Below are 17,872 nucleotides of genomic sequence, written 5' to 3'. Positions count from 1 at the left end.
CAGCTGCCAGAGCCCGGCTTGGCTGTGCTGTCCCTCAGCCCGTGCGACATTGCTGCCCAGCCTCCTCTGGGGTCCCCGCTGTCTCGCTCCTGACCAGCCTCGGGGGTCCGGGCCCCGAACCTCAGCCTCCCTGGCCTCTGGCGCCCACCTTCTCTCCAACGCACCTGCCCGGTTCTGGCACCGGCTGTTCCTGCCTGAGATGGAGGCGGGACGACCGGTTCACCGAGTTCTCCGCCGCCTCCGCGTCCGGTTGAGACGTGTGCCCAGTCGCTCTACTGTGTCCGACCCTCTGCCCTCTGCCCCCCCACGGACTGTCGCCCGGAGGCGCCTCTGTCCACGGGACTTTTCAGGCAGACATAGTGGAGCGGGTTGCCGTCTCCTCCTTCGGGGGATCTTCCTGACCTGGGGATGGACCTCGTCTCCCATGGCTCTGGCATTGCAGGCGGAGTCTTTACCCGCTGAGCCGTCAGGAAGCCCACAGGGCTGGGTGCACGGGAAGGTCTTGACAGCGGTTTCTCACGTGGTCACCCCAGCCTGACGCGGAAGAGCACAGCTTGGTGGGTGGCAGGGGACCGAAGACGGCAAGTCTCCCCGAGTCTCCCTTCTGAACCTCTGCAACTTGTCCTGGCCCTGGCCTCGCACAGGTCACACGTCCGCGGGGCAGGGCTGGCCGCACGGCTTCTCCACTTAAACCACTGGGAGGAACATGGAGAAGACAGAGGAGAGCTTGCAGGAAGAGACAGGGGACAGGCAAAACCAGCTGCTGCCCCCATGTCATGAGTGAGGGCGACGGGGAGGTCCTCGGGGAGGCAGAGCCGGGAGGCGGACGAGGGGGCAACCGCCTGAGCACTTTGGAAACGCTGGAAGGACTCACCGGTCAGAAGTACCACCGCCAGCTGGCTGGGTTGGCGGAGCACGAGACTCTTAAATGGTCAGAAGTAGGTCTCCATTAATGAGTTTCCACAGCACACTAACTCGAACCTCTTCTCTGGGAGACTTTCTTTCCAGAATGCTTCCAGAGCTTTCCCTCTTACATGTTGGGGCAACTCCTGTGCGCAGCGGCCAGAAGGCACCCTCCCCAGGAAAACAGGGCTGAGGCCAGGCCTGCTGTGGTTCTCGGGCCCTCACATTTTCTGGGTTGTCTGAACGGGAACAGTTACCCACCCCCCCAACGCTGGCCTGTGCTCCGTGCAGCCGCCGCCCTGTATCACTGCCCCAAACTAGGGTGAAGGCACGCCCCTAGGCCCCAGCCCGGCCCAGGACACACCCAAGTCATGAGAACAGAACTCACACCTCAGACTCAGCCTTTCTCCACTTCAAAGATACGCTAAAAGACTGTTTGTTTATTTAATCAATAATTAAGGGTATACTAGAATGGGTATCTCAAAATAATACTGAATTATTTAAGACATGGTATTACAACCGTCACACGGTTGATGGAGGGGGATGGGAACCAATACATTGGGATGACACACCTTTATCACACATTGACATCAATGGCAAATATTTCTCCAATTATTCTCGAGAAAAACACTATGAGTTAAAAGCTAAAGAGCTTTGTTTAGAAAAACCTATATGTACAGGATAAGCTTAGAGCCTCAAAAAAACAGATTAAAAACCGGCCAAGTAAAACAAATGACAAAAATACTGGTTAAACCTTTCAAATATACTAAATCATGTCAAATATCAGTATATTACACCAAGGCATTTCAGCAAAATAGAGTATTAAATTGTACTGAGTAGACACATACACTACATTTATTCTTGTAACTACTTCATTATAGGCCGATCAGTCCACTTGGAGAAAGAATGACCTGAAAGCAATGCTGAGGGGAAGGTAAAGAAAGCAAACATTGCCAGCCATTTGTTTTGCATGAACACGTGATACAGTTTAATATAGGCCCAAGGCCAAACACTTTGAGGTGGCAGGCAGGTTTTACTTCTAGTACAGATTCTCTTCATGTAAGATCATAAAAACACAATACAATGAGGTGAGCCCAACTTAAAAAAATCACATGCAGCAGCCCATGGTCACATGCCGCCTCCCAGCAAGGGACAAGGACAGCTAAACCCAGTGTCGCGAGGGCTCATTAAGGGAAGAGGGTCATCAGGTCCAAGGAGCTAGAGCAGACTGAAGTCAGGAAACATCACTCCTCAGCAGTCACTCAAGGCTGATCAGATTATCTCGGGGACCAAAACAATCCGTGTAAGAAATTCAAGATGACTGGACAGTTCAGCACTCACCCCGACGCTCAGAGCTGAGCCGTCTGAGCCGTCTCTGCCAGCCACGGGAACTGCTGGAGATGAAGGGGAGGGGAAGGTGGGCTTTCAGACAACGGTGGACACTCAAAGGAAGTGCCGACAGGGAACCGTTCCAATCTGAAGTTCATGTGAAGCAGGAGGCCTGGTGCAGGATGTGGGTGCGTCTGAAGTGAGGTAACCGCCTTGATCGCCCACTGATATAACTCAGACTGTGCTTGAATTTAACAACTCTTCAAGATTTCGTTTGGTTGGAATGAGCTACCAATAAGGAAGGGGCACTCAGAGCCCATTGGATGTGCAGACGGGAGGCTCATCACCCAAAGACCTCCGACTGCCCTTTGACCCCACTATCCTATGAATCTAGGATATTACTATTAGGAAGGACACGTCAAGGGCTTTTCACTACTGGGCAGTACTGAGGCAAAGTGAAAATTCCTTAGGGCTACACATTTAATCGTTTAGTTATTTAGGGCCATTCCTTTATCCACCTTATTTTTAGCTGTTTTCAAAGTTAACAAATTAATATCTGAAAGAAAACAATGAATTACTTCAGAGTTCAAAAGATGTACTCTGATAGGACTGTTTTGTGAGGGTGACTACAGAGCAGTTCGTTGTTATGATCCTGGGGCAGCATGTTATCAAGGCACTTCAGAACTTTGGGAAATTCCTTTGTTCACATCAACAAGCAACTGTAAAACTAGTTCCTCAAAATATACAGAAATATATACACGCTTCAGCGGAAGAAGGAAAACTTCACACAGTGATAGGCCTTATTGGCCCTTTCAGGCACCAGAAACATCCACATCCCAGTAACACGGGCTCAGGAGCACAGCAGGGGCCAGGAGCTCAACCAGCTGGGAGGCCTGGTGCTGCGCAGCTACTGACGGCCTCTGCGCTCACACCCACCAGGAATGTGGAGCAAGGCGGTCCGTTTTGAGGAAGCCCATTATGCTACATGCAGACTTTTTTGCTTATTTACACATAACCTGATAATTGGTAACTGATTTCCACTTTTCATTATCCTACTCTGGGTGTGGGTGTTTCATCTTTTTTTTTTAAAAGTCCATTAGCTTCATTTAAATGTTCTTATCCTTATTGATTTCTAAGGGAGATTATAAGTTTAGATCTTATAAGCAAAAACGACTTGAAAGTATCAGCTGGTGCTTCACCCCTTCTTCGCTGCAGTCTCAAAGGTGTTTTTGCTACTAATTTTCATAATTTTCTTATATTGCTCACAAAAATAAGACTCCCCCCCAAGGCAGGGTACAGGGGAACATACAGACGACTGTATTTCAAACAAAAGCACGTTTATCAAAGAACCAACCATCTAGAAAAAGCAAACTCCCACCCTATTAAATTCGGTGGGACCACTGGGTTTTATGAATGAAAAAAATCCTCCTGCTTTATTTAGCATCAACACAAAACATATCATTGTACTGCATTTGTGCTTGGACCTTACTTCTATTTAACCAAAAATTTCCCCCTTCCTCATAATTGTCTTAGTATTTATCACATATTTCTAGAGTCTGAAATAGCTGTATTTTAATGCTAGAGCAACCATTAAAAATGTTTTGAAAGCTAAAAAAAAAAGGTTTAAAAGCTGCCCCATTTTCTGATTTTTAAAAAAACCACAACACAACATAAGGATAGTGATCCAAATGCAAAAGTTAATACGCTGTAATATTTGTTTTGCAACATCAAAAGCAGCAGATACTGAATATAATTTGCTTAAGTCATTAAATACTGAGATTGATATATGCATGTATAAATCACATTCAGGCTCAACGAACTGAAAGCTCCCTATAGATACACAGATGTGTGTATAAAGTGCAAAACCAGAATCAGGAGTCACAGGCTCTCTGGCTGCTCAGTACTCCCACTCGTCCGACTTCAGGTCCAGATAGCTGAGGATGTTCTGCGCCAGCTTCACGGCCTGTTTCCGGGCGGCCTTACACTTCTCCTCGCCCTGCGGGTCCACTGCATCCAGGGCAAGCAGCTGCTTGGTGAGCAGCTCTTCCAGGCGGATGTAGTTCTTGTCGGTTCGATTGCCGTCGAAGGAGAGCACTTCGCCCTGGATCTCCGACAGGTTTCCCAGTACGTCCCAGACCGCCTTGTGTGAGGGGTGCTCCTCACAAGCCAACAGCTTTCTTTTCTCCAGGGCTTCCTTCAAGTCAATGTAGGTGATGAGGGTCTGCACTTCAATCACCGCTCTTCTCCGGGCTTCACGGATGCAGGGGTTTTTCTCAAGACTCACCTCATCCAACTGTCCGATCAAACCCTGTAGTTCTGTTTTGGCGCTCAGATACAATTCAGGAGGATTCTGTGATTGGAGAAGTTCAGTTTTGATCTCTCTCATTCTCTTGAGGACCTTTTCTATTTCCAGAATGGAATGGTTCTGTCCTAGGTCAAATGCATACGTGGTGTCTGCCTCCTCTTCTAAGTCCAAGTATTTCAGTAACTGGTTGATATCTTCCACGACCTCCTTCCGATAGTTTCTGATTTCTGTGCGGCCGCACACATCGAGAGCATCCAGGTCAGCCATCAGCCCCGAGAGCACACAAGATAAGTGCCTGCACGTCTCCTTGTTGTTGTTCACTCCCATCAGAAGGGCAATCAGCGTGCCTCTGGTCCTGTTCACTTCACACATCACAGAGTTGATCTTGGCAACAGAGGGGTGCGCATCCTCAGACAGCGGCAGGGAAGGCTGCTTCTTCACGCAGTTCTCGATAATCTCCTGCACCGCACAGATTTTGGTCAAGGTGTGATACCGTGCTTTCCGCAGGGAGACCTTGCCTCCGGTCTTGACGTGTGTCAGCCTCAAAATGACATCCTGGATGCCCTCCTCAAACTCATCAGTTACACAGTTGCCTCCACTATAAAACGGCACAACCTTCTCTTTCACCAGGGCCTGCGCTTCCTGAAAAATGTTCTGTATTTCGAGCCGGTGTGGGTGGTTCGCATTCTGCTCCAACTCTTTGAGAAGACGCTCTGTCTCTTGTGCCGCCCTCTTCCTGGCTTGCTGAATATCTCCTTTTCCTTCAGTATCTACAGAGTCTATTTCGAAAAGCTGTTTTGTGAGAATCCTCTCCAGTTTCTTGTAATTCTTGTCATCTGACAGACCACTGAAACCAAGTACTTGCTGTTCTATGCTTTTTACTTCCTTCTGAATTTCCTGAAGCCTACTAATAGAAGGGTGTTGGTTTCCCATCTCCATGCTTTTGTTGTGTTCAGTTTCACAAGCACTAAAAGATGACAAAAATAACTTGTTACACCACAAAGCCTGAAGAATGGCCCATTCTTCTATTAGCTCATTCTAAAAAGATATGCTTACGAAAGGGCCTGCTGCCACTGCAATCCAAAGACCACACTTCAGAACAGAGATCAGAGTCTATCAACCCCTCTCCTGCAAGCAGCCTCCACATGGCAGTGACAGACTGGGTTATTGCAGTGCGGAAGATAAGCTGGAGCGCTGGGCCTGGGGACCTCAATTTTCCTCAGATGTAAAGGAGAACAGCATGTGCCTACGTAAGTATGGCATGAGGTTGAGCTGTCAGCTTGGAAAAAGCACAAGCACCTTAGGTTTTCACAGTGGATGCTGCTTTTGGCAAGAGCAGGGCACCTTTGTGGACAGTAAACCAATAGCTCTTCTAACCTTCCGGGCGTTTTGGGCGCATCCAAGCACCCCCACCCGGCCCAGCTTCCAGTAAAAGTAAGTAAGCCACTGAAACGAACCCTGGGGGTCCGCAGGCACCCGCGCAGGCCCCCGTTTCTACAAGCCGCTCTACCCGTTAAACACTTCCAGAAAGACGCCCTGTTTCTCGCCCCACCCTTTTTGTACCTCATAAGCCTTCCCTGCAGAGGCTTGAAATTCCACAGCGAAGGCGCCTGGCATTATGATAAAGGCACCAGCTTGGGCTTTGGAGGCCCGGTACCCCTGGGCCCTGTTACGCACCCCGGCCCCGTCCAAAACACACCCCCAAGACAATGAGACAACGATGACTAACTCGTTCCTCAGCCTCCCATTAGGGCTCCAGAGTGGCTTAACGCATCCCCCCCCACGTTCTCGGGTTTCTGTCAAACGCTCACGGGCGGGGGATGGACGCTCAATCGAAACTAATGCCCTGCGGGTGTCCGAGCCAAGAACGCGCCTCCGGAGAGGCCCGGATAGGCGGGCTGCCTCGGTTCTTTCCTCCCTCTCGCCCGCCCGCCCGGCCCTTTACCCAGACGCGGTCTCAGCGGGCTTGGTCTTGGCGCCCCGCGCGTGAAGAGGCCAGGTGGTAGGGCAGCCCTTCACGGGGTGCGGCGCCGGGGCCGGGCCCCAGGCTGCATCCCTCTCGGCCCTGCCGGCTAGGTCTGGACGGGGCGGCCGGCGAAGGCGCCGGCGGCGGCGGCGGCAGCTACTGGCCGCGGCGGCCGCTCCGGGCGTGTCGCCCGGACCCCGCGACGCGCCCGCCGGCCTGACCTCACAATGGCCCGCGGGGCGCGGGGGCGGGCGCGCGGCCGGGCCGGGAGCCGGCGGAGCTCGGGGACGGGGACGCCGACGGCTCCGGCGGGGCCGCGGCGGGGCGGGGCCCGGGGCCGGGGGTCGCGCGGGGCCCGGCCGCGCTGGGGGTCGGGGCCGCGCCGCGGCCGCCCTCGCTCACCTGTGCCGCCCGCGCCATGGCGCGCCTCGCCGCCGACGCCCCGCGGCGCCCGCCGTCGCCCCGGGCCCGGCCGCGCGCCCGCCGCCCGCCTCGGGAGAAACGTCCTCCGGCGTCCGCGCCGCGCCTCGCCGCTGGCCGGCCAGCGCAGACGCCGCCCAGAATGGCAGCCCCCGGGGAGCCGCTGCCCCGACGCGCCGTCAGCCCAGCCCCTCAGCCCGTCAGACGCCGGGCGCGCGCGCACCTCCCGCGGCCTTTGCGACGGTGCCGTAAGGTAGCGCCTCGCGACGTCGCGACTCTGCCGTGTGGCGCGGGGGTCGGCGGAGCGCGGCTATGGCGGCCCGGCGGTCCGCGGGGAGGCCCGTCGTCGCCGCTCTGTGCCGCGCCTTCTCGGGCCGCGGCTGTCAGCTGGCCCCCGAGCGCGGCGCCGAGCGCAGGGATGCGGCGCCAGGCCGGGTGAGTGAGGTTCCGGGAGAGCCCGGGCCGCGCCCCCAGGGACACCTGTGGCAGCGCCCCCGCGTCGGCGGAGCTCCCCAGGAGCCGGGCCCCTGAGCCGGCGCGGGCCGGGCGCCCGGCCGTCCGCTGCGCGGACACGGCGGTGGGAGAGTGGGGCGGTCCCGAGCCTCCTGCGTCGCCGCCACACCGGGGCTCTTGATAGAACTTCTGTCACGTAGGGGCAGAGTCCTCTAGGAGGTTGGTTTGTACCGTATTTCTTGTCGAGGATAGCTAGTCTTTATGGTTGAAGAGCTCTTGATATGGACAGTGTGTGTGCGCGCGCTAGCGCGTTTAGCTGCATTTAGATGATTAGTGCTTTTCTTCAAGTGGTGGCAGACTTTACTATCGTATTTCTTAGGACCATTAAACACGTTGAACGGTTCTAGTTTGGAAACGGTGTGTGCGTATATGCCTGTTCCTGACCAAAGGTCCCCAAAGATGAATATCTACAGCGGCAAGGAGTGGCAAGCAGTTTTTAGAAGTTGCCCGGCTCTGGGGAAGGATGTTTTTGTTTGAGGAAGCCCTAGACCTTCATTCCAGCTGTCATATGAAAATGTGGGCTAACGGCTTGGAATGGGCTGCAGATAGAAAGTTTAAACCAAGCATCCAAATACTAACACTTCATTTGCCAACAGGCTAAGGAGGGAGGCTGGAAAGCATCCTTTAAGCCATCCTTAAAGGAGGATTAAAAAGAGCCTGTTGATTTTAAAGCGTGCCTGCCTGTTAGCAGGGCAACTGGTCACTGGGACCCCAAGCCTCTGGCTCAGTTCCCTGATTCAGTGGCTACAGCCCCTGACTTCTATTCCTAGAACATAAAATGCACCCAGCATCTCACTCTTTGGACAGAAAGATACTCAACAGGTATCTGAAAATGCTCTGGGAGGGCAAACAACTGCCCCCAGGGCGAGGACTTAGCCCAACTTATTTTGTGAACAAGTGCTGGAAAGAAGAAGCGAGCCCGAACAGGGGTTTCTCCATTGACACCCAGCCTTTTGTTACAGTAAGTCTTACCGTGGGTCTGTTGCTTGAGACGAGCTCTGTCTTGCCTTATCCCGACAAGGTGACAAGCCAGTGCACACCTGTCAGACTGCCTGCACCTGTGAAGGCGATGATGCTGAAAGGGGAGCAGCTGACCCATGAGTCACACCTTCCCAGTTCTCGCCTTATGACTTGTGTTTTTCTTGGAATGTGTTCCCCATATTGCCAGGTATTGGCTGGGACATTAAAGAACAGTTCTTTCCTCAGGGAAATGCGTAATTCCTGTGTGTTTGGCCTCATCTTTCTGTGCTTCCTGAGCACACAGCCAGTTCTCCAGGTAATTCAGTTCCTGCAGCCTGGAGAGACTGTTGATTTTTAAATATGAGGTCTTCTTAGAAGTCACAGGCTGTAAATTTTTTTTTAATCTAAAGAGATATATTTTAATCCTGTATTTCTGCTTCACTCTATGTATTTTTTTTAAATTAATTCTTTGTTCTTCAGTTGAGTTAAGGACGTCTGCTTTTAGGACTTACACGATCTATTTACCTCTCTAATCTCTAGCTACCAGTGTGTTTGTTAATTAATTGATTAATTTATTGGACCGCATCAGGTCCTAGTGGTGGTCCTTAGTCGCTCCATGGCATGCGGGGTTTTAGTTCCCCGACAAGAGATTGAGGCTGTGTTCCCTGCATTGCAAGGTGGATTCTTAATCACTGGACCACCAGGCAAGTCCCTGGATTTTTTTTTTTTTTAATTTTGTTTATTTACTGGCTGTGCTGGGTCTTGTTGCTGTGCAGGCTTTTCTCTAGTTGCCGCGAGCGGGGGATACTCTCTGGGTGGTGGGGCTTCTCTCGCTGCAGAGTGTGGCCTCCGGAGCACAGGCTCAGTGGTTGTGGCCCACGGACTTAGTTGTTCCTCGGCGTGTGGGATCTTCCCAGACCAGGGATGGAGCCCATGTCTCTCTAGCTGTGTCTCACCTGCTTACTGTCTGTCTTTGTTGTTTGTATCATTGTTTTGCACCTTTGCCTGCATGTTTGGAATCATCTGGAAGAGTGAAAAGTACTGGGACCCTCCCCTGGAGAGTCTCACGTGGTTGGTCTGGGATGCAGCCTGGGCATCAGGATATTTATTTTCTCCATTTGTCTAGTTGTTTTCCCCCCAGTTTTGTTAAGATAAAGCATCAGGATTCTTTTTAAAATTTTAATTTAATTTTTAATTGGAGGAAAATTGCCTTACAATGTTTTCTTGGTTTCTGCCATACAACGTGAACCGGCCATAATTATTCATATATACCCTCCCTCCCGACCCTCCCGACCCTCTCTGTTTCCCATCCTTCTAGATTATCATGGAGTGCCAGGCTGGGCTCCCTTAAAACATCAGGATTCTTGGGTTCAAGTCTAATAAGTTCACAAGTTAGAGAACCATGGCTACATGTTATATGAATTAGTATTTGCTTATAATCTGAATTTCATTGACATTTATACTTATCGTTAACATTTCTCAAGCATTTGCATGCACTGTTCTGAAAGCTTTGCATATTTTAATTAAACCTCACAATTCCGTTCAGTAGGTGCTTTGATCATCCCTATTTACAGATGAGATTGAATAATTCAGTTCAGTTTAGTCGTTCAGTTGTGTCTGACTCTTTTCGACCCCATGGACTGCAGCACTCCAGGCCTCCCTGTCCATCACCAACTCCCAGAGTTTACCCAAACTCATGTCCATTGAATTATTGATGCCATCCAACCATCTCATCCTCTGTCGTCCCCTTTTCCTCCTGCCTTCAATCTTTCCCATCATCAGGGTCTTTTCAAATGAGTCAGCTCTTCGCATGAAGTGGCCAAAGTATTGGAGTTTCAGCTTCAGCATGAAATTCATGTTTCAATGAATATTCAGGACTGATCTCCTTGAGGATGCACTAGTTGGATCTCCTTGCAGTCCAAGATACTCTCAAGAGTCTTCTCCAACACCACAGTTCAAAAGCATCAATTCTTCAGCGCTCAGCTCTCTTTATAGTCCAACTCTCACATCCATACATGACTACTGGAAAAACCATAGCTTTGACTAGATGGACCTTTGTTGGTAATGTCTCTGCTTTTTAATATACTGTCTAGGTTGGGCGTAACTTTTCTTCCAAGGAGCAAGCGTCTTTTAATTTCATGGCTGCAGTCACCATCTGCAGTGATTTTGGAGCCCCCCAAAATAAAGTCTGTCACTATTTATACTGTTTCCCCATCTATTTGCCATGAGGTGATGGGACCGGGTGCCATGATCTCAGTTTTCTGAATGTTGAGCTTTAAGCCAACTTTTTCACTCTCCTCTTTCACTTTCATCAAGAGGCTCTTTAGTTCTTCTTCACTTTCTACCATAAGGGTGGTGTCATCTGCATATCTGAGGTTATTGATATTTCTCCCAGCAATTTTGATTCCAGCTTGTGCTTCTTCCAGCCCAGTGTTTCTCATGATGTACTCTGCATAGAAATTAAATAATTACTCACTTTTACAGTAAGATTGAATAATTTTTTCAAGATCATAATGCTTGCACATAGGAATTTGTATGTTTTAGTTCCTTTAAAGGAAGATGAATTAAAATTTTTCTTGTAGTAGTTTTTAGATGAACAGGAGCAAAGAAACAGGCCCTCAGCAGAGAGAGGTAATATTTACCAACAACAGAGAATGGGAACTACTGATGTCACATTTTGTGTTCCATTTTCATTAAGGAGACTGATCTTCAGGACATCCCTGGGGGTCCAGTGGTTAAGAATCTGCCTGCCAGTTCAGAGGATGTGGGTTCCAGCCCTGGTTCGGGAGGACCCCAGATGCCAGGGGGTGGGGAACAGAGCCCGTGCTCCACGATTGCTGAGCCTGTGCTCCGGAACTGGGGCGTGGCCTCCGCATGCTGCAGCTGGAGAAAGCCCAGGTGTGGCAACGCAGACCCAGAGCAGCCAAAAACAAAGCAGAAGGATCTCCAAAATTCCCAGGTTTAGATTTGGAGTAAACTTCTTCATGGGAAGAAGTTGAAACTCAGAATACATGGGGAACTGGTGAGAAAGCAAGTCATCGACTTTTAAGGTTAACGTGGATATGTCTAGTATTTAAAAGACTTTCAATAAACAGTTGGAAAACAAAGCTGAGGTGGGAGGACTTTAAAGACCACGTAGTCTAACTCTCTTATCGTGAAGGTGAGGAAATTGGGACCTGGAGAGGTAAAGTGACTTGCTTGCTATCACAGAGTCAGGACTGAAGCCAAGGCTGGCCCACTCATACTCCAGGGATCTAACATTTCCAAATGCCTTTTCCTCACCCGTTGAAATTATCAAGTGAGTTCCCCTTGTTTTGTTAATGCAGAAAATTACGTTGATTTGTTGGGTTTCTCTTTTGTCACTAATGGGAAATTTAAAATGTGTAAGGATAGAAGAATATGAGTCTTCCCTGGTGGCTCAGTGGTAAAGAATCTGCCTGCAGTACAGGAGACCCGGTTTTGATCCCTGGGTGGAGAAGATCCCCTGGTGGAGGGGGATCTAGTGTTCTGGCCTGGAGAATTCCATGGACAGAGGAATCTGGCAGAGGCACAGAGTCGGACGTGACTGAAGTGATTAAGCAGCAGCAGCAGAAGAATATGAAGAATTGCTCTGTATCCAGTACCTTGCTTCTGCAGTTATCCTGTCATGGCTTTATTTCACCCTCACCCCCATCCAGTCCCCACTTCCAAATAATTTTGTGGCAAATAGCAAATATCATATTTCATTTGTAAGTACTTCAGTATATGTCATTAAAAGATACGGATATATTTATATAAAACATAATACCATTGTCACACCTAAAATATTACAATCATTCCTTAATCCCAGCAAATTTTGAATGTTCAAATTTCTTTGCCTTAGAAATATCAGAAATGTTTCCTTTTACAATTTGCTTGTGTCAGGATCCAAATTAGGTCTGCACACTATGATTGATTAATATCCTTTTAGCTGCCTTTTAGTCTATAGGGTTTGCCTCTATGCCCTTCCGTTAACAGTTTTTTTAAATTGTTTATTTGGCTGCTCCAGGTCTTCGCTGCGGCATATGGGATGTAGTTCCCTGACCCGGGATTGAACCCTGGGTCCCCTGCATTGGGAGCTCGGAGTCTTAGCCGCTGGACCACCAGAGAGGTCCTCCCTTTCCTTTTTCAAGCAGTTTATCTGGGGGGCTCAGGGGAGTGTGTCCTTTGGATTTTGCTGACTGCCTTCCCACGGTGTAATGAACCTGTGTGTCTCTTATAAAGAGACATCTGTGTTCTAGAGCCCTGACTTTGTGCAGGTTTGACTTTTTTATTTTCAGAAGTCTACTTCATTGGTGACTGATTTTCTGATGTTAAACCAGCCTTGCACCCCCAGCTTAAACCCAGCTTGGTCCCCATGCGCTGGCCCTCCTGTGTGCTGCTGAATTTGGTGCTGATTTGTCTAGCATCCGTCTACAGTGGAAGGCTGGGGCCTCCAACCCTCCAAAAGGTTTTCAGTTCCCACCCCACAGGAGTCAGGACTCTAGGCCAGGAAACACACGAAAGCACACTGAATCTTGCCAATGTTTGTTCCTTTCATTATTGCCCGTTGATGTCCCCAGTGGCTGGCTGTGGAGAGAAGCTTTGTGTTGTGTGCATGCACTTCTGGGAAGGAGGGCGCTGCAGGAAACGGTGTCCTGCTCCATGTCCCGGCTTCTAGAAGGCGAGGCCCGGGGTAGGAGTGTGCCCGCCAAGCTCAGGAGCTTGCTGTGAGGCAGAGGGCTGGAGAGCCAGGCTGCGCCCGCAGAGCTGAACAAAAAGACGCCAGCGTGGGGCTGCCAGACTTGGCAGTATACAACTAGAGAAAAAGCTGGAAGGTTCAGCCCCACCCCACCCCCCTCACGAGAGCGCAGTGTGACCAGTCGGAGCAGGCGGGTCTGGCGGTCCCCACCCGCCTTCCCACGCACACCGCTGCCACCCCGAGCCTCAGGAAGCCGGGCCTTGTGGGAGAACCGTAGATTACAGTAATCACTCAAACCTCAAAGGGACTCTTCCTCCCCGCCCAAGCTGCTCCTTCTCCTCCCTTTTAAATAGCAGTTCTTGGGGGAACAGACAGAGTGGGTGTTCATAGGGGAGGGCAGAGGAACTACCCACTATGATTGAAGATGCGACCTTTCAGATTATAACGGAGAGCTGAGAAGGATCGGAGGGGTCGGCTCACAGAGTTCACATATGAGCCGTAAAGCAGTTTATCAGCAACAACTCAGAGATACCTAGGGACGGTCACCGACACGCCCGCACCTCTTTGACTTGCTTCGTCACGTGTGGGCAGCTTGCGGTGGCTTCCTGAACGTTTCTTCATAGGGCACCTGTCAGGACAGGTGGGGTACGGTTCTGAAAGGTAACAGTGTACCGTTAGGGTGGAACCTGCCTGCCCTTCGCCCACCCCACCCCGCCCCCACCCCATCTGCCTGCTGCCTCCCAGGGCTGGCTTCTCCCAGGGCTGCTCTGCAGCCTCCCCAGCCTGCCTGGCTCCCAGTGCAGGGCCCAGGCCTGTCTGTGTCCCCACTCACTGGATCCCTTTGTGGGAATCGCCTTCAGTCTGAGAACGCCTGAGTATCACAGATGCAAAAGCTGTGCGGGAAAAGTCCAGAAATACTTGCATAAGTAGTTTGGGTTTTTTTAAGCGCCTTCTTGAAAGGCAAATGTGGTAACCATGTATTGTTCTTAGAATAGTGGATGGACCATTAAAGGTCTGCGTTGCAGTCCTGCCTTTACTGAAAAGGGGTCTTAGACAGCCTTGTACCAAGTCGGTGTGTCTCGCCCCTGCCGGTGAGGAACGCAGTCTCGGCCTCGGGCGGATGCGGGCGCCTCTCCGCCTGTCGGGGCCTGTTCCCGCCACACACACAGGGCGGATGCGGGCGCCTCTCCGCCTGTCGGGGCCTGTTCCCGCCACACACACAGGGCGGATGCGGGCGCCTCTCCGCCTGTCGGGGCCCATTCCCGCCACACACAGAGAATGAGCTCAGTCCCTTCACGGGGACTTGCTGGGCCTTCGTGTGAAACTCTCCACTCTGTTTGTGCCTCCTTATGGCTCAGCGGTGCTCCCGGTGACACCAAGAGAAGAGCTGGATGAAAGTGAGAACGGTCACAGGTAAAGATGTCTTGAGTCTGCAAGAAGGAATGAATGCAGAGTGAGACAGCCGTGCCCCGCTCGTCTGGTGTGGAGCGCGCACAGGCCTCGCGGAGCTGCCAGCTGTGCCTAGAAGTGCCGGGTCTCCCTCTGCCCGTCGCCAGCAGTGGTCAGCCTGGCTTTCCCCTCGCCCGCAGTTCTGACCTGCCCACCAGCGCCTGGGCCTCCCTGGACCTCCACCTCGCGAAAGCTGCCCTCCAGAGCACGCGGCCAGTCCGCACGTTTCTGCGTCTCCGCTGTGCAGCCTTGGAGAGTGTCCCAGAGAACCCGCAGTCACGTAAGGAGCAGCTTGGTGGTGGCGGCTTCCAGGTGGCTCAGAGCTGTTCGGCGTTCTGGTGGCCACCGGGTCTAGTTACACTGGTTGGCTGTCTCTCCACTGGGCCTTCATACAAATCAGGCTTTTTGAAGATGAAGGGGTTTCTCTGCGTGAGCGTAGGCAAAGGAACAGAAAAGACTTTCAGCAGCTGGGAAGAGCATCCCTCCACACGCACCTGTTCCTCCAGAGGATGCAGTGCCTGCCCCCGTGGGCTTGCCGTCCAGTGGGAGACAGCCGTGTTTCCTCACCTCCCAGGGGGCTCCGGGCACCCTGGGGATGCACCCCGGCACGGACCCTGAGGCCTGTGGAGGGCGGAGGTCTGAAGTCGGCCCCGTTGTCATGAAAGGAAGTTCCGTTCGGGGCCGAGGAAGGAGAGGTGGGCAGGCCTGGCTGCTAGACCCGGGTGAGGTTAGATTTCGTCCTGGGGGGGGTGAGTGGTCACTGAAGGATTGGAAGGGAAGGGGTGGCACAGGTAGGGTGGGTGCTGCGGAGAGGTTGCTCTGGCTGCAGTCTGGAGAGTTGGTGGCCGTGGGGACCCGAGTCTGGAGGCAGTTGGCACTGCTCACGCTGGCTGAGCTCGGAACTGGAGCCATCCGCCTGCCGCCCTGGGCCTGGAGCAGCTGCTACGGGAGGAAGTTGGTGCAGCTGCAGCTGTTTCAGTCCCCACCGGGCCCGGTGTGAGGGTGCCAGAGTTAAGTGTTGTTTGAGCCTGGAGTTCCGTAAGCTTATTCTCTGAGCCACAAAGAAGGAGGCTTCTCAAAAGATTGCGTTTGACTCCCTTTAACTTTCATCCACTTCAGGCTCTTGCTGCTTCTGCAGCTGTGAGAAAAACTCATCTTAATAAAAATGTTTACATCACTCATGAACTCAGTTATCATGAAATGGGTAGAAGGTTTTAGTTCTAGCAGCTTCATTCTCCAAAAGTCTGAAGATGACTTAAAAAAAGTATTGGAGGCATTAGAACCTACTAAGATGTAATATTCATTGCTCAGAAATAAGGCTAATGGGACAGAATTATTAGTTTTCAGTGTATTTTTATTTATTTATTTGGCCATGCCACGAGGCATGTGGAATCCTAGTTCCCCATCAGTGATTGAACCCGGGCCCCCTGTACTGGCAGCGCGGCATCTTAGCCACTGGACCACCCGGAGCATCTTAAGCTCCATTACTTCTGGGTCAATTTCGGTGAATTTTAGGCAGTATTCCACTTGTCATCAAATCTTTAACTTATTACTCAATAATAGCTTCTTTTCAGTGACTGAACATTTTCTTTTTTTTCCCACTCAAAAGCTATTTTTTTTAACCTAATCTGTCAAGGGTCCTTAAAATTTTGCAAGTTTTTTAAAAAGATACTTTTCTAGAAAACTTTGAAGGTCTGAGGGAATTCTATATCCTTTTCAAGATTTCCTGCTCATTCACTTATTCTAGACTCAAAATAATTTTCTATATAGTAAGCATTCAGATGCTGAGCTGAACCTACCACAGGTTATTAATAAAATATTATGAATGCCAGTTCCGTCCTAATGCTGTGTTCTCAGATGTGAGGAGAAGCTTTTCGCATGAGCAGATGACCCTGGATATTTTATAACCGGACCTGCTGAACCCTGAGGAATGATGGCAGAGCAGATGTAACCTCCTGGAATGTTCTCTGTGGTCTGAATTCTTCATGCTGAGTGGCTACACCAAGCTTTGTAACCCACTTCCAACCAAACCTGATGCTATCCTGGTCGTGTTTTAAACTCTTCCTAATTTTAGACTGCTTGGGAATTTAGATGGTTTAGGAAGGTCATAGCTTCCGAGGCAAGTAGAATGCCTGCTGGTGGTGCTGTGTTTAGCTGTCTGCTTCAGTCAATGCCAAGTTCTCAGGATGCTTGGTGTGGGTTGGTGGTGATTAGTGGAGGACATCCAAGTGAAAACCGTCAGTGTTTCCTAAACAGTGACTTGCTTTCCTTTCTCAGTCTCCACTTGGTCCTTTAGCTGTCAGGGGTTGAGTCTGGGGACCTAAGAGATGGTCGGACCACTCCGTGGACGGAAGGCGGAGGCCCGCACAGAGAGCTGAGCTCCCTGGCCTCGCCTTTCTCCTGTGCTGCTCCTGCCAAGGGAGCCATTGCGGAACACACGGCTGCCCTGGCGAGCTGCGTTAGTCTGTGGAGCTATTAGCTGTTAAACCCACGTTTCTCAAGTTAAATGATCAGTAAGCCGCTTACTGATAGAAAAAAAGCTGCTTGATCTTCAATTTTACAAACCCTGCGTCTCTATTTTTTGTGAAAGTGGTGAAAGTGAAGGACTGAAATATCCTGAATGAAATGCCTGCTAAATGCAAAAGAACTGTTAATTACATAATTTTCTCTCCTTGTAAGATTTACCACTCCTCGCTCCGTGCAGGCTGTCTCTAGTCGCAGTGAGCGGGCCTCTCCGCACTGCTGTGCCTGTTTCTCTTGTGAAGCTCGGGCCCCAGCATGTGGGCACAGCTGTCATGGCACACGGGCCGAGCTGCTCCGTGGCACGTGGAATCTGCCGAGACCAGGGATGGAACCTGTGTCCCCTGCATTGGCAGGCAGGTTCTTAGCCGCTGGACCATCGGGAAAGTGCCAAGAGATTTCCAAATTTACTGTTAATTTTCCCCATGAGTTATGGTTCCATTGATCTTTGATCAGCAAATGGAAAGCTAGTGTTTTGATTGCTTAGCTGATTTTTTAAAAATATCAGGTTTATTGAAGTCCAGTTCACATATAATAAAAATTACTACTGACAAACACATACACCGCAATTCAAGGTACTGATCACCTTCACCACCCCCAGAAAATTCTTTTGCAGTTGCCCTCTTCCTCCACGCCAGCACCTGTCTTTCTCGAGATGCTTTGGCAATAGAATCATCCGGTGTGCCGCCTCTTTGGTGCCTTTGAGATTCACCCACGTTACCTGTAGCCTCCTCTGTCGTCGAGTGGTATCTGTTACATGGATGCACCATGCTGTGTTTTCCCCTTATCAGTGGAAAGGCATTTGGGC

The 17,872-nt window shown here is 50.8% G+C and overlaps 2 protein-coding genes across 4 annotated transcripts in view; one reads left to right on the top strand and one right to left on the bottom strand.

Moving 5' to 3' along the window:
* Positions 1–1,863: 1,863 nt before the first annotated feature.
* BAG5 (BAG cochaperone 5) lies at positions 1,864–8,546 on the bottom strand. 3 transcript variants are annotated; one of them, XM_055418609.2, is made up of 2 exons: positions 8,409–8,546; positions 1,864–5,504 (listed from the first exon to the last, which is right to left on the bottom strand). In XM_055418609.2, exon 2 carries the CDS (start codon positions 5,474–5,476, stop codon positions 4,130–4,132), a length of 1,347 nt encoding a protein of 448 aa, XP_055274584.1. In that variant the 5' UTR covers positions 5,477–5,504; positions 8,409–8,546; the 3' UTR covers positions 1,864–4,129. The 3 variants fall into 3 exon arrangements, with proteins under 3 accessions (XP_055274584.1, XP_055274583.1, XP_055274585.1); XM_055418608.2 differs by lacking the exon at positions 8,409–8,546 and adding an exon at positions 6,906–7,060; XM_055418610.2 differs by lacking the exon at positions 8,409–8,546 and adding an exon at positions 6,483–6,720.
* The window catches only part of COA8 (cytochrome c oxidase assembly factor 8), a 23,807-nt gene continuing 13,118 nt past the window's right edge, over positions 7,184–17,872 (top strand). Inside the window, exon 1 of the mRNA XM_055418615.2 lies at positions 7,184–7,358. Coding sequence (XP_055274590.2) covers positions 7,236–7,358 — 123 coding nt within the window. The 5' untranslated portion in view covers positions 7,184–7,235. The remainder of the gene's footprint in view (positions 7,359–17,872) is intronic.

Source organism: Moschus berezovskii, chromosome 21 (genome assembly GCF_049115385.1).
Source record: "Moschus berezovskii isolate FMDL1 chromosome 21, NW_MosBer_1.0, whole genome shotgun sequence".
NCBI lineage: Eukaryota > Metazoa > Chordata > Mammalia > Artiodactyla > Moschidae > Moschus > Moschus berezovskii.
This window is presented reverse-complemented; position numbering and strand designations above follow the sequence as displayed.